General features: G+C 45.7%; 2 protein-coding genes across 4 annotated transcripts in view; both read right to left on the bottom strand.

Moving 5' to 3' along the window:
* Nucleotides 1-520: 520 nt before the first annotated feature.
* Nucleotides 521-2,515, bottom strand: LOC122492144 (disabled homolog 2-like). The gene has a single exon (XM_043595723.1). It carries the CDS (start codon nucleotides 2,068-2,070, stop codon nucleotides 973-975), a length of 1,098 nt encoding a protein of 365 aa, XP_043451658.1. The 5' UTR covers nucleotides 2,071-2,515; the 3' UTR covers nucleotides 521-972.
* A 2,494-nt stretch (nucleotides 2,516-5,009) lies between these two features.
* Nucleotides 5,010-16,057, bottom strand: part of SCN10A (sodium voltage-gated channel alpha subunit 10) — a 93,108-nt gene continuing 82,060 nt past the window's right edge. For all 3 annotated transcript variants that reach the window (XM_043595720.1, XM_043595721.1, XM_043595722.1), the window contains 3 exons: nucleotides 15,364-15,468; nucleotides 10,062-10,332; nucleotides 5,010-6,766 (listed from right to left, as the gene is read on the bottom strand). In XM_043595720.1, the coding sequence (XP_043451655.1) occupies nucleotides 5,553-6,766; nucleotides 10,062-10,332; nucleotides 15,364-15,468 (1,590 nt within the window). In that variant the 3' untranslated portion in view covers nucleotides 5,010-5,552. The remainder of the gene's footprint in view (nucleotides 6,767-10,061; nucleotides 10,333-15,363; nucleotides 15,469-16,057) is intronic.

Raw genomic sequence — 16,057 nt, 5'->3', positions numbered from 1 at the left:
AAATGCATTGTCAGCAGATTTGGTAACTGGCAGGGAATCCTGTCTGGGAACTGGCTTTGGTGGTTCATTGGTCTTTTTCTTTTTTTTTTTTTTTTTTTTTTTTTTTAATTTTTTTTTTTTCAACGTTTATTTATTTTTGGGACAGAGAGAGACAGAGCATGAACGGGGGAGGGGCAGAGAGAGAGGGAGACACAGAATCAGAAACAGGCTTCAGGCTCTGAGCCATCAGCCCAGAGCCCGACGCGGGGCTCGAACTCACGGACTGCGAGATCGTGACCTGGCTGAAGTCGGACGCTTAACCGACTGCGCCACCCAGGCGCCCCTCATTGGTCTTTTTCAACAGTTGATTAGCATCAAAGTCATCATGGTCTGCATTCTTCTGAGGAATTGCCAACTTTGCTCTTAAAATAACTGGAGAAGGCACTTGAAGTCCCGGAGGAAGTCTGCTCTCCCTTCCTTGCAGGCACAGCAGGTGGCTGCCGAAGTTGAAAGTCCTTAAACATTTCTTTCACTTCTTTGGCTTCTTTATCCCCAAGTGGGTCCAAGGCAGTGAAGGCATCACTGGAGGTGTCCTTTGGAGGGCCAGTTCTGGGAGGTGGTTGAGGAGGAGTGACCAGGAGAGAGGAGAGCATAGGAGGGGACTGGGCAGACATAGTAGAAGTTGGAAAAATATTGCTCTGGAAAGGGTTCCCCAAAGGGCTTGTTGATGACCAAGTATTGGGTGCCACAGAGGCTGATGGGCCCCAAACAACAGGGCCTGGAGGGGGAGTTAAAGCTGCAAAGATGAAGGCTACTTCCAACTTGGAACAGCGGGGCTTTTGGTAAAAACAACTGGCTGACTGAATCCTGAAGGCTGACCACTCATCGTGGCTCCTGGTACCACTGACACGGACTGATTGAAGACTAAAGATGTTGGATTCCATGGTCCTGCCTGGGGCGGGGGGTGGGGGGGTTGCTAACTGGTATACCACCTTAACCTGCAAGGGGTCCCACTGGGGTAGAAGCATTTCTTTTAAAGAGATCCAGAGGGTTGGTCTGTCGGGTTGCAGATTGTCCTGTAGGTGATGTCTGGCTGGGAAGTTCTGAGATGGGAGGGGTAAAGATGTCTGATGCAAGCAAGTCTTTTGCTGGAGACTTAGCAGTCCTTCTGCCTCGTCCTGGTTTGGTACTTTGTGGAAGTGGGATAATGGCTATAGGGTCATGTGGTGAGGACTGGACAGAGCTTTCCAAGTCCTGCTTTATGCCATTCGGTATGGACAGTCCTTTGGGAGGGCTTCCCACAAAAGGCTTCAGGGAGGATTTGACATGGAAGCCGTTCTGTTCTCTTTCAGATACCCCATTTTGAGTTCTCACTGCTGGCTGTGTTTGTGTACTTGAAAAGGGCCACAGGCCTGCCTGAGCTTCCTGTTTGCCAGTCAGGTTAGAGATTTGGTCAAACTGCTGACCAAAGTAGTTAACATCCCCATTCAGGGGCCTGTTACTCAGTGGAGTAGACAAACTACTCAAATTCTCTTTCTTCTGATCTGAAGATTTGAGAGAATCAAACGAAGAGGGTGTCGATTGGTCTGGCTGTGCAAAAGGATCCTCATGGAAAGGATCAGGATTAGGGGTGGGAAAGAAGTTGAGATTGGCAGAAAAGGCATTTTCAGGCAAGAAAGCTGCCTGAGGCTTTGGTCGAGGAAGAGAGCAGGAGGTAATGCCATTTGTTAAGAATGGATTTTCTCTTAAAGAATTCTGCTTGGTGTCGATTTCAGAGTTTAGATCCACTAACAGGATATCTTTGTTTTCTGCTGGACTATTTAGGTCAGGAGGTGTAGACATGTCCCCCAAAAAATCCATCTGGTCAACACCCAATTTTAGTTTGTTAGCTTGGTCATCAAGGGTCAGTAGGGTCTCACTCCTGTTCTCTAGTGCCTTGTTGGCTTCTTCCATCTTTTTCTTTTCTTCTTCCTTTTTCTTTACATTGTAGATAACTTGAAAGAGGTCTTTAAGATCAACAACTAATGGCTCAGCCTGTTGTCCTGTTTTTATGACAAAAAAACTGATGCTGGCCTTCTCCTCCACGCACATAACCAAACGCCTGGTTGTCTGTCACATCACGGGCAACAAAAGAAATTTTATTTACTGGGTGTTCATGCTCTATTACCCCAGTTGTTCTCATCAATTATTTTTATCCCAGAAAGGGAAATGTTGACCCAGATCCTTTGTTTGTGTTGTCCTTGAGACCAACCAGCTGCCGCCATTCCCTTTAGTTTCATCATAGAATCTTGGCTCATTTTATCTCCTCTTGCATCGGGCACATCATCAATGCCAATCAGCTTGGCCTTGTATTTTACACCATCACCTTTGAATCTGGCCAAAGGATACTCATCTGTCTTTTCAGAGCCTTTTTTTTCCTTCTTCGATGGTGCTTTTGGTGCAGCCTGTTGGTCAGGCTGACCATTAGTTGTGCTTGTTTCTACTTCGTTAGACACGGCAAGAAGGCAGACAGCCACCTCCAGCACCAGCAGACGCTTAGTGACACCAGGCAATCCCCGAAGTCTCAGATGAACATAACCTGCTACAGATACCTATCTGTCCCTGAAGACAGTAGGTAAGACCTCTTCCTGAAGCCTCCCCACGTCCCCTCCAGTTCAACTTAAAATAATCTGGGTAAAAGAGTTCGTTGGCCATCTTTGGAGCCTAATATTGTACTTTTCTGCAAGGTATTATTTCTTTCTCCCAAGGTCTAAAGAGCAAACCCCTCATTACAGGCTTTCCGAATGTCCAGTCTACCATTTGACAAGCAGTAGATGGAAGAAGTCTTGCTTCTAGACTCAGGTCCCCAGCCAGCTAGCGCCTCCGCGAAGCGAGCATGACTCCCGGGTGCCGAGCCTCCAGGCTGCCACACAGCTGACACGGTGGGCCGCGCTTAAATAGCCGCCGGCCTGGGAACCTGGGGAGCCGTGCGGCCACTCCTGGCGAGATATGGTTCTAATCAGTAAGCTTGTGTTTTTAGTGAATAGATTTCTGAAAACTCTGTGCAATGCAAGCTGTGTATATTGAATTACTTTTCCAGTGGTTCCCATAATAATTTGGGAAATGCATCTGTATAGAAAAAAGGTGGGGTGTGTTAGTTTGCTAGGGCTGCTGTAACAAAGCACCACAAACTAGGTGGCTTAAAATAACAGGCATGTATTCTCTCCCAGTTCTGGAGGCCAGAATATTGACGGGTCTATGCTGTCTCTGAAGGTTCTAGAGAAGAATCCTTTGTCCTTTTCTAGTTTTTGGTGGTTTCCAGCAGTACTTGGCATTCCTTGGCTTGCAGCCACATCACTCTAATTTCTGCCTCTGTCTTCACAAAGCTTCTCTGTGTGTGTGTGTGTGTGTGTGTGTGTGTGTGTGTGTGTGTGTTTTCACATGGCATTCTCCTCTCTGTGTGTCTATGTTCAAATTTCCCTCACGTTTTAGAGATATTCATCACTGGATTAGGGCCCACTTAAATCCACTATTATTGCATCTACAAAGACTCTATTTCCAAATAAGGTCACATTTGCAGGTACCATGGCTTAGAACTTCAACATATCTTTTTCAGGGGTGGCGGGGGGAACAACTCAAGTCACAACCTGGGGCAAAAAATGGATCAGGAATATCTTTGAGAATAATATCATCTACTTAACAAAACTAGTCTGATGATTGGGTACATTTCGTTCTTCCACATAACATATAAAAACAAGCCATTCCCCAAGTTCTCTGTCCATCCAGCTGTCTTAGATGGCATTTAATTAAATTCATGGGATTTAGATGTTGAAGAAGTGGCACCATCAACATCTGTGCTGCCTGGTTCAGAGAAACCAGGGAGGAAGAGCCATTTTGTTGAACTCATCCTTAAGATACAAATCACGCATCCAGAGAACATCTGATTTGTCCTGGGATAGCCCATGCCCTCAGTTATTCCATCATCACCATGTTAACCTCCATCTGTGGGTGCTGACAAACCCCCCAACAAGCATCTTGAAAGCCACTTTGGCCTCTGATGGGCCAACAGTGACAGAGAAAGGAGATCAAGGTTTCAGAAAATCTGTATCCATGAGGCATGTATGGCAGACTAGTCTCTAGGCTTCGTAATTGTATAAATGGGAAGTCTTAAGACTTGATTAAATATATATATCAGCAAATTTACCTGTTCCTTGTTATTGTGGCAGGAAATGTCCCAAGGGCTAGTAGAAGATCATGGCTGTCATTAAGATCCTTTATACCCTATGTTGTCACATGAACTCTTTGCTCTCCTTCATCTTAAGATCCGCCACATTCTTTGGGCTGAATATTATCTTCTGACAACCCTTTCTTCACTCACTGCTTAAGTCCAATGAGTTGTTTGGGGCTTAGTTCCCATTATCGCTTGTATTTAGAGCATGCCTGTCATAGAATAGTTACTTAATCACATTTGTAGGATGAATTTAAGAAAATATTGACCATACCTTTTATCTCTCAGTTCATCTTTTTCAAAATGTCCCTTTTCTTTTGATTATACTAATAATGGAAACTTGGCCCAAGGGAAATGTGAAAACTTTCCTTCTTAAGGTCTGCTTATGAGATGTGAAACTGGTTCTGGAATGTATCCAAAAGCTGCCTCTTTAGCCACACAGCAGGAAAGTCTGACCATTGGCAGCTTCAGGAGAGAGTGTTTTCCTCGTCTAAATTGGAACAGAGCGCGGCTGAGTTCTATAACAGGAAATGCAAGGGCTATAGAGAGTGTCCATTTTGTCTCCTGCCTCCCACCAATATTACAAGAGGGGAAACTGAGGTTCAGAGGGGAAAGAGTGTGGTGCAGGTGGCATGGCAGTTGGTGGAGTACTTAGCATTAGAACAAACTTTCAGGACAGTGCTACTTCCTGCCCCATCCAGACTCAAGCTCAAACTGCAAAATAATATCAGGAAACCTGAAAGTGAAGAAGTGATTTATGACAAATGTCAGTATCATACAATTTTTTAAAATGATGCTTTAAGATATAACATTGGCCTTGATATACCTTTAAAAATATTAATTTTAATTGATATCTCAAAGGCCTTTCGTGACATAGACCAGAGATGTTACCCTGGGTAGGAACAATTGTCTGGCAACTCTCAACATGCAGTCATGCAGAATCCTAAATAAGATTGCCAATCCCTATGTGGTGTTTCACAGAGGACTACCTTGGACCTTCAGCAACATCCTTGCCATAGATCTTTGGAAGTTCTGGTCCTGAGAAGTTTGTCACAGTAGATGTAAGCTCTGGTCACAATGAAAATAAGAGGACCAGGGACATTTTCTGGAAAGTAAGAGAATACATCATCTGACATTGAAATTCAAAAGGGTAGTCACAGTGGAGATGCTCTAGGCTTCTGACTCCTGTGGGCATATGAAGGCTTCTGCAAAGGTGGGCGCCAATTGTGTTCTCTTCCCGGTTCTGACACTGACCGGTGGCATGCATTGATGAGGGGGTAGCTGGGTGCCACCTGTAGTGGGAAAGAGTTATCACAGAGCAGAAGGTCACATCAGAACTGGTTATGTCCATGCTAGAGTGTCCTCACTAGGGCCCAGGGGCAGTTGCTTTCTTACTGGTAGCTTCATCTTCATTCTGCATTGAGCTGGATGTGCTCATGTTGACTTGATCACTAAGGCCTCTAGTGACACTGTCATAGGATGGTGGGAAAGATACAGCAGACACACTTTCAGATTTATCTGGGAGGGCACAGTTTTCATTTGCCATGAATCCAACAAAGGCTTCATCTTGGGGTGACACAGCCTCCTCCTCAGCCCTGGGCACACCTGGAGGGCTGGAGATTGTCTTGGAGCGGTGCAGCACATAGCTCCGATAGGCCTTTTGAATGACAGTAGCTGAAATGTCTTCTTGCTTCCACCGGAGGGTGGTTGCTATTGGTTCATAAGATGCTTTTGAAACATTAGTTGCCATAAACTTCTCTTCAATGTTTGCCTTCAGAGAATCCAACTCCCCAGATTCTCCCAGAACATTCTTAGTGAAGGCAAAAAGAATGTCCAAACAGTGGATCTTATCTCCAGGGACCAAGGGCAGGTCCATCTGGATTAATACATTCTGATTGGGTTTTGGGATTCGCAGGGGGCCAGAGAGGGTGTCTGCAAAGTCCGAGAGGGCAGAAAAGGTAATAAACTGAGTGGCTTCTGGGTCAAACTTCTCCCAGGTCTCATAAAACATGTCAAAGTCATCCTCACTCAGAGGTTCACTGCTCTCCTGTGTGGCCACATTGAAGTTCTCCAGAATCACTGCGATGTACATGTTGACCACAATGAGAAAGGAGATGATGATGTAGGTGGTGAAGAAGAGGATGCCCACGGCCGGGCTCCCACAGTTCCCCCGGGAGCCGTTGCTGTTGGGCAGATTGGGGTCGCAGTAGGGGGGCCCTGTGTTGAGGATGGGGCTGAGGAGGCCGTCCCAGCCGGCCGACGTGGTGATCTGGAAGAGGCACAGCATGCTGTTGGCGAAGGTCTGGAAGTTGAACATGTCGTCGATGCCAGCCTCCCACCTTACATGGGGGAAGCTGGCCATGCCGAAGATGGAGTAGATGAACATGACGAGGAAGAGCAGCAGCCCTATGTTGAAGAGGGCAGGCAGGGACATCATGAGGGCAAAGAGCAGCGTGCGGATCCCCTTGGCTGCTCGGATCAGCCTGAGGATGCGGCCGATTCGGGCCAGGCGGATGACTCGGAATAGCGTTGGGGAGAAGTAATTTTCGAGTGACGTCAGAATCGCAGAAAACACCAGACCTTTAGAAGAGAGGAAAATGATCTAATTAGTACTTACAAGCATGAGCCTTGACAAAGCTGGCCGCAGTCACACTCTCCCGTCTCTGCTCTGTATGGACCTCCATGTGAGGCTCTGTAATCAAGTACTCTGGGCCCTCTGAGCATTGCATGGTGATTGGCATAATGTAGGGGCTCTGTACATGCTCACTGCATAAATTGTTTGTCTCTGAAGTAAGTCCCATCCTTCCCACCATGTTCTTATCTTTCTTTCCTTCCATCTGGAATGTCTTCCTCTTAGTCAACCTCCATGGTCAAAGCCCTACCTTCTGAAGCCTAGCTGGAAGTGATGGCACCGTATTCCACATACACACAGTCCTTGTCCATTTCTGTCTATGACACAGGTCCTACTCTTCCTTGAGAATTCAGCCTTGGGACATGCCTTTCCCTCCACCCTTGTCCTGTGCTCTGTGAAGGTCAGGGTCCCTTGTGATTCATTTCCCCATCTCCTACTGGGAAGATTGACTTAGTTCCTGGCACATGGTCCTGTGGATAATTGTACAGAGCCTGGTGTTAATTACAAGGGGGGCCTGAGGAGTCGGGCAACTTGCTGACAGCTAAAGCAGAATGGCTTTGAATGGCCAGCTGTCTACATAATGGCTTGTATTTGTTTCTTTCATTTCCAGCTGTGTTTGAACTCTATGTTAGGGCCTGCAGATAGGCTTGTTTAGGGTCAGTTACAGCCCTCCCACCCCCAACTATAAACAAAGTTGGAAAGATGAAGAATGTATATGTCTCCCTATATGATATCTAATTTGAAGATTTGTGGGACACAGGGCCCACCAAAGATTAGGCGAGGCCTTTAGGTCAGACAGGATTCGAAACCTCTTAGGACACATGGTGAGGAGTGTGGTGGCCAGCTCTCTCTCTCTTTGCCAGGGTTCCCTTGACCTTCGTCTCCTACTTGCCTTTTTTCATATGAATATGGGTGGTCACAGTATTGTGTTGGAAGGAGGAAGGAAATGGGAAGAGATTCAAGAAGCAATTATAATATTATATTATAAAATCTTTATGAAAGCCCGTCTCTTAAAGTCAATTTAACTGGGATATTTTTCTACAGTGTGGGGTACATTATGTTTCTATATAATCTACTAAGATTCTGCCAGCCAACCAGTTTACATGTACTTCAAGGGATAATGAGTCTTCATACTTGTAGCAATTAGGTACTCAATACATGTCTTGCTGGTGGGAAGGAAGAAAGGGAGAGAGGGAGGGCAGGGGGTGAAGAGGTGGGTTCTTTCACTAGTTTTCTAGCTGCCTCTATGACTTATTTCTAACCAGTGGATGGTGTTGCTGTGTGGGTCATAGGAACTAGCAGTTAAGGTGTCCCCATCACAGATTGGAGTACTTTGAGTATATTTATTTCTATAGAATTGATATGGGAACCCACATAAGCAAGCTCTTTTCTCTATTATAAAATCAAAATGGGCTTTAAAATCTCTCACTTTGGGAAAGCAAACAAACAAAACAAACCTCCCACAAAAACCACCAGCAGCAGGAAAACAAAGCAAAACACAAAAATAAATGTAAACTCACCAACAAATAAACACAACCCAAGGCTGTGTTTCAGCACCTGGGTGGGGAGATTGATTAAATGCTGCCAAGTTGTATTTAGATGCTGTTAGCTTTTGATGGTAAATCAACGGAAAATGAAATCCACAGCTATGCCCTGACATGAAAAGTAAGCAAGTTATGATATACCAGGTCAGGATATATTTATAATGCAAAGTAAAGCTGGCGCGTGGGATTTGGCCTTTGTAGAGCCAAACTTTGCCTTAAACCACAAGCAGGCCAGGAACACTCTCTCGGTTATTGTTGGAAAGCAGCTAGTTCATTAGAAGAACATTAGCCTGGTCTGGGGCGCTTGGGTGGCTCAGTCGGTTAAGTGACTGACTTCGACTCAGGTCATGATCTTGCGGTTCGTAGGTTCCTTTGGCTCTGTGCTGACAGCTCAGAGCCTGGATCCTGCTTCAGATTCTGTGTCTCATTCTCTCTCTGCCCCTCCCCCACTTGTGCTCTCTCAAAAATAAATAAACATTAAAAAAAAAAAAGAAGAAGAAGAACATTAGCCTGGACTAAATTCAGCTCTGCCCTTTACAAACTGTGTGACCTTGTATCACTTTCTTAATCTGTGAGGCTCAATTTTAAATTCCAAGATGAGGATAAGAACACTCCAGAGAGCTATTGTGAAGATCCAAGGAATGCATCCCAGTCCTCAGATGTCAGCAAGTACCCAGCTATGGTGGCTCCATTCCCCACTTTAGCTTCTGACTTTATTAATTTTCTCTGAACACTCATTGGTCCCCCAAAACTGGGCCTATCATTCAACACCCACACTAGGCCCTAAGAGCATTGATCTCTTGATTTTTCTAGCACTCACATTCCCTAAGTGGACAGTTTTATAGAGATTTAATTCTAGATCCTTGACTTAAGAATCTCCTTTGTACAGGCAGTTTCTACACTACACAGTAGCACTGAATAAATGTTTCCTGATTTTTAAATTATTAGGGTTGGACAATCATTGTTTAAAAATTTTTTTTTTACATTTATTTATTTTTGAGAGACAGAGAGAGATAGAGCACAAGTGGGGGAAGGGCCGAGAGAGAGGGAGACACAGAATCTGAAGCAGGCTCCAGGCTCTGAGCCATCAGCACAGAGCCCGATGCGGGGCTCGAACTCACGAACTGTGAGATCATGACCTGAGCCAAAGTCAGACGCTCAACCGACTGAGCCACCAGATGTCCCTGGACAATCACTGTTTTATAAGAAATTTCATTTTGAAATAAAGCGCTCATATAACTTAAAAAAAAAAAAATCTCCTTTGAACACTCTTAGTATTTCCCACTCTTCTGGCAACCACCTCCTTTTCCAGAAAGTATTTTATGACTCACCTCACATCACACCACCCATTCTTCACTTTGAAGGCCATCAAGATAAGGGAAACTCCATCATCTTATTTTCTCTGGAGGAGTGATTATCCCTAACAGCCCCCAAAGCTCAGCCAAATGGGCTGTGCACACAGTAGGTGCCTAAAAACCCTTCATGACTGCATGGAGAAGGCCGATGGAAACTCTCCATTTCACCAAGAGGCCCAGAGGCATTTTAAACCTGCTGCTCTTGGAAAGCAGCAAATACTGGGCTCTCTAACACGTAATAGGTATTGGACAAATGTGTTGGTTGCCCTCTTGGTTTTGAAAACAACAACCCAAACAACCCCAAGCAGAGGCTGGGCTTCCCCGCCAGCTGTGAGCCCACTTACTCCCAATGGAGAGGACCACGACAATGAAGTCAAACACATTCCAGCCATTGGTGAAGTAGTAATGCCGTAAGGCGAACACCTTCATGACACACTCTCCCGTGAAGACAGCCACAAAGAACTGGTTGACTTTGTTGAGGATTTTTGTCTTTTCTTCACTCTGGTCATCAGTCTCCACCATCATGGTGATCATATTGAGGCAGATGAGGACCATGATGATGATGTCAAAAGCTTGTCTGGTCACAACGTCAAAGACAAAGCCCTGGTACTTGTTCTGAGAAAACAAGAGATGGTATATCAGGGACTTACTGGCCAACATACACAATGCATCTAGAGAGGCTGTGCTCTCCACAGATGGCTTTCTAAAGCCTGTCTCTCTTGTCTTGCTCACACTCCACATCCAGAGAGAAGCCAAGTCCTGTCCTTACTCCTTTCAAAATCTTATCCTTAGTTGATTCTACCTCAATGCCTCGATTCAAGTCCTTGTTATCTTTTTCACCCCTTTGAAGTCATCAGGCACTTTGTCCTTGCTGGTGCTCCATTTGCAAAGTCTTTCCCATCCCTTCTCTTGGCTGTCTAAATCCAAATAGTCTGGAGTGATCCATTTTTCTTAAGCCCCACTTCCTCCAGGGAGATCTCCCTAATCACATCATACCACATTGCTCATTTCCTCTTTCCTCCCACAGCCTTTGTAGTCAGTCTGAGTTCTAGCATTTCATGTGTGCTTCTCTTCTCTGCTAGATAGTGAACTCTTTGAGGAAGGGCCATGTCTCATTTAACATTGTGTTCCCATAGTGCCTGCATAGCATGAGTTCAAGAACTGCAAACTCAGAGCCCCTAGGTGGGACAATCAATCGCGCGTCCAACTCTTGATTTCAGCTCAGGTCATGATCTCAGGGTTTGTGGGGTCAAGCACTACATTGGGTTCCACACTATTAGTGCAGAGCTTGCTTGGGATTCTCTCTCCCTCCCTCTCTCTCTGCCCCTCCCTTGCTCATGCAGCACTCTCTCTCTCGCTCTCTCTCACAAAAACAAACAAACAAAGAACTGCAAACTCAGTGGCTGCTATTCTCCCCCACCCCAGGTACCCCAGGTCAAAGGGACAGGCTTGGGGTCCTTCTCTTTTCCCATTGTATCTTCCGGAACTTTGCTCCTACTGCAGCTTGCAAAACCCTTCCTCCTCTGAAGCTTGTGTCATTTATGTAGCCCACCTTTACCTCTTCTTCACTGCTGACACTTGCCAACCTCCTGGTCCTTTGGCTTCATTACTGAGGAGTGAGGCTTTTGGCCAGATATGGCCTCTCTTGGCTACTACCTCTTGGTTCCTTAGCTAAATCTCTAATAACCCAGCTGTTCCTAGCTTAAAGAAAAATCTTCCTGAACCTTACAACCTGCCACCCTACTCCTCCCCTCCACTCTTATAGTAAATTCTTAAAGGCATGTTGTGCAATCACTGTTTCCTACTCACTCCAACATAGCTTTTGTCCCCATCCCGCCACTGAGATGGTTCTCATTCAGATCACCAATGACCTCCATAATGTAAGTCCATGGACACATGTTCAGCATTGCTTGCCACACATGCCACGTTGAAACTATCCTTTCTTGGTTTCCATCATCCCTTACTTTCCTGGTTCTTTTCTTGCCTTTCTGGCTGCTCTGTTTTGAGTCTTCTATATGCAACCCATAGATGTTAGAGCACCTCAAGGCTCAGTCTAGGCAGGACTCTTCACCCTATTCTTTCTCTCTTAGCAATCTCTCCAGCCTGTGAATTAGTAAGTACCTGACATGAAATAGATCCTCAATAAATAGATGAATGAATGGATGACAGAACGGATAGCTCTGAATTACCCATACCTCAAATAAAATTAGAAGGCCAATCTATTGTGTATAATAGGCACTTACTGAATGTGTACTATGTTTGGGGCTCTGCATGAGTGGAGGCAGAGAGGACCCTGTCATGAGTCTCACCAGAGAGCTCACAGAAGCTGCAAAGCAGACAGAGAGGAGAAGGGCTGTGACAGAGGCTGGATCTTGTTTTCTGCTTCCTGGTGGGGAGGGGTTGCTACTCTGTGGGGTTGGAGTAAAGGATCAGACCCAAATGGGCCTGGATCTTGGCATAACTGCTGGTCCGTGTCTCTTCTGGAGTGGGAGGGGGATTGCAGAGCCATGAATAATTCCATTTCATCACTGAAAATGGCAAGAAAAATAAAGGCCTAATTATGACCACACAACTTGTAATTGAACAGAGCAGGTGACAGCATTACTGAGATGTGGGCATTGAGTTCGCCCCAGATATTTGTATGCTGGGGAATGGAGTGGCTTGCTGCTCTTGGCTTAGCCTGTGGGCAGGGATCACTTCTCTGCAACCCTCAGTGCTCTCAGAGATGATGAAGTGGGTGACTGATGATGTGATATTCTAGAGCCTATTATTTTCCTATAAAGGGGAGTATGTGAAACCTGCTTTTAGTAATTTCTATAGCAGGGGATGTTACAGAATGAGATTTCCCAGTCTTGTGGAAGTCTTAGTCTTTGCTATGGATGAAGCATAAAATTTAGAACTTGAGCTTTGCCAGTAGTGTGGCGGTGTGTGTGTGTGTGTGTGTGTGTGTGTGTGTGTGTGCGCGCGTGCACACACACGTGTGTGTCCCAGGTTGACCCTGCTGTGAAATGGCACCCATGCACCTATGGGGCAGAACTACTGTGTCAATGCTCAGCTTTTATCTGGCCAGTCAACATATTGGGACTACTAAGGGAAGAAGGTGAGCATTCCAGTGTTAATAGTCTAGTGAAAAGAGAGCTGGATCTGGGAAGGTGAGTCTTAGGTGGGAGTGGGAATTTCTCTTTTGGCTTGGGTCTGGCCTTTGAGGAGGGCAGATGATCAGGCTTGTCCCACTGGGTGGTGAATATCAAGATGTTGCCTGCCATATGGATGCCAGCCAGGAGAGAGGGCAGGGGAAGGCTTTGGGCCCTGGAGAAAAGCCATATGCAGTTGTTGCTTGGGCCCCTGCTCTGCTAGTTTCCCCTTTGGGACCTCTAAGACTTCAAAGTCTTAATTAAATGTTCAGGTCTTGCCTCAGCTATGATAAGGGGAACAAAGGGAAAATTATATTGGCTGTGCTTGGAACAGAGTATTAAGGAGAGAGCAGTGTTCCTCCACTAAAGCTAGGACAGTGTTGATAGTTAATTAGTAATACACCCCCTTCCCATCCAAAGGGATGATGAATCTCAGAAATACAGCTGGGCTGTGATGTCTCACTTTCCTTATCCATGTGAGGGCTTCCCTGAGTGCCAACCTTGGAGGGTCTTGGTTATGGCTTAAGTGGGAGAAATGGTGATTTCATTGTAAGTCTTCCTGCCCAACCATTGTCTTCCACTCTTATTATAGTGCCTGGAATTTCAACATTAGGTTCCTGCTTTTGTATTAAGATAGTGTCCTCTCCAGGGCCCTTTTTTGAAATTCGGTTAATCCTATCTCAGGGAAATTGTCCTCCTTGACAGGAAGAAGGTATGGTGGCCTGTGGGGTTGGTTGATAAAAGGAGAGAAGCTGAGATGTTATGGAGAGATTGAGCAGTGTATAGGGCAAGGTACCAACATGATTCGCCGAGGGATGTCCCTAGCACAGACTCCTTAGTGTCTAGTTCAATTGTGGACTCAGCATTGGTCTAGGCACCAGTGATGGCCAGCAGGGACTCAGCTGCTTTATCATCTGTAAGTCTCAGGATCCTTCTCCCCTGACTTGATGCTGATTGGCTGGGCTCAGTCATTTACCTACATCTTTTAATTCTGAGCCCCTTCCTGCCCATTAACCTGGCCGACAGAGGGATACTCCCTGAGCCTTAAGGGCTTTCCCTTAGGTTCATTCCACCCCAGTTATCTTGATCCTTATGGGGATTTGGAAGGAAATCTCTGCCTCTACAGAGGTCTGAACATCCTATCACCCCTAATTGTAACACTTCTTTTTATTTTTTATTTTATTTGAGAGAGAGCATGAGTGGGGGAGAGGGGCAGGAGAGAGAGAATCTCAAGCAGGCTCTATGCTCAGTGTCGAGCCTGACATGGGGCTCAATTCCATAACCCTGGGATCATGACCTGAGCCAAAATCAAAAGTCAGATGTTCAACCAACTCAGCCACCCAGACACCCCCATTATAACACTTCTTATTAGAATTGAGCATAGTGATACATTTGTGACCACTGTTTCCAAGTAAAATACATCCAAAAACCATAGCATTTTTTTCCTCCTGTAAATGTTTTCAAGGCTGTGTGCTCATGAAGTTTTTAGTCACTTATGCAAACCCCATGCCTTGATTTAGAAATCCTAATGCCATGGCCAACAGAATGTATGTCTCTAATTCTAGGGAAAGGTCCATTCCTTTGTTGCAGGTTCTTAGGTTTTGCCCTGGTGGGGGGAAAGGCTAATGGCATTGTGCCCTATGCAGCACCTGTAGTTTTCTTCACAAATACCACATCTTAACCACAGAAAGGTTATGTAAAGGAACAAGATGCCAATTCCATTCACTGGAGTGGATGGCTCAGAAATTCTTGGAAGAAGTTCAGTTGTACATTTCCAGCATAGCAATACTCCCACTCCCAAACCTGTTCATCCACTCTCAACAGAGGCCAACTAGAGGTTTGACATTTTCCATCTTCTGGTGGAGGACTGAGAAGAACTTAGGTGATAACACGTATGGTTTGGGTGTTGCATTTAATGGAGAAATAAAATGGCATGTCTCTTAGGGTCTTTGTGAATAAAGAATAAAAGTGGAGTATGGCTCTAAGTTTTGGTTAGTCTAAACACTTTTTATTCCTATTGTGCCACTTGACCATGACCATCACTGGGGCCAGGATCCCAGGGGGCTGGGTTTTGGCCATTTCCTCTCTGTCTACTATAGGGATGGGGTGGAATGTAGGGTGAGGCTGGAGATTTATGTATGGAGGCTAGATCATGATGCACAGCCACACAAACCCTTCATCTCAGGGCTCTAACCACCTCTACTATCGTTTAGCCTAACCTGTTCCCAATCTTGTGATTTAACCCTAAACTGGTTGAGGAACTCAGTACTTCCTTAAACAGGTCAATTTGGAGTAACCGTAGGAGATATATTCACTCCAGAATACCACAGTTGCTTCTTTCAGTCTTCTCATTGCTTGGGTCTTGGAACTCTCGTTACCTTATCCCCAAACACAGCCCAGATTTACTGCTTCACAGAGAGCACTGGTCAACCCCTACGCGACACAGGCACAGGCATAGGCTGTCACCTGGATTTCCAGATATACTCTTCTGGATGGAAGCTCTGGGGCTTACCAGGGGCCGAGGGATGGGCTTCTGGGGCTTCTTGGAGCCCAGCTTCTTCATGGCATTATAGTACTTCTTTTGCTCCTCTGTCATGAAGATGTCCTGGCCCCCTAAGTATGAGAGGGGATAGCACACACCACTATTATTAAAGCAATGGAAATTTCCAGGGATACCAAAATCAGAGCAGGCTGGAGAAGAAGTACATCTCCTCCTACTCCCTTCTCTGTAGAAAGACAAGTCAAGGCCAGAGTCAAGCAGCGTCCTGTCTGGGTGCCACAAACAGTGACAGAGTGGATAGGACTGAGCCCCAGCTCTGACTCCCTGCCTGGGACTCTGGAACAAAGCCTGTTTCTCTTCTTCAAGAACCCAGAGGTGTTGCCTCAACAGAGTAGGGGGCATTTGAGAGTAGAACCCCAGGAGAAGGTAAATATCATTTTAAATCTGAGCCTTAAATCTAGCCTGCTCATTACAGTCAAATCCACTAGGCTTCTAGAATCACAGTTCCTGCCAGGGGCAAGAGCTTCCTTCAGGGCCTTCTGGAACAAAGACCCTGAGACCCAGCCGCTTAACCCCTTTCTGAAGAGGAGCTGAGGACTATTACTGACTTATCCAAGAATTCCTTGGAGAATTCTTGATTGGTTCTCTTAAGGCCCTGCCACATGTGTTGCCCTCTGCGGTTACAGTTAAATTCCACTGTTGGAAA

Source organism: Prionailurus bengalensis, chromosome C2 (genome assembly GCF_016509475.1).
Source record: "Prionailurus bengalensis isolate Pbe53 chromosome C2, Fcat_Pben_1.1_paternal_pri, whole genome shotgun sequence".
Taxonomy (NCBI): Eukaryota; Metazoa; Chordata; class Mammalia; order Carnivora; family Felidae; genus Prionailurus; species Prionailurus bengalensis.
Note: the sequence above shows the minus strand (reverse complement) of the source record. Positions and strands in the feature narration are given on the sequence as shown.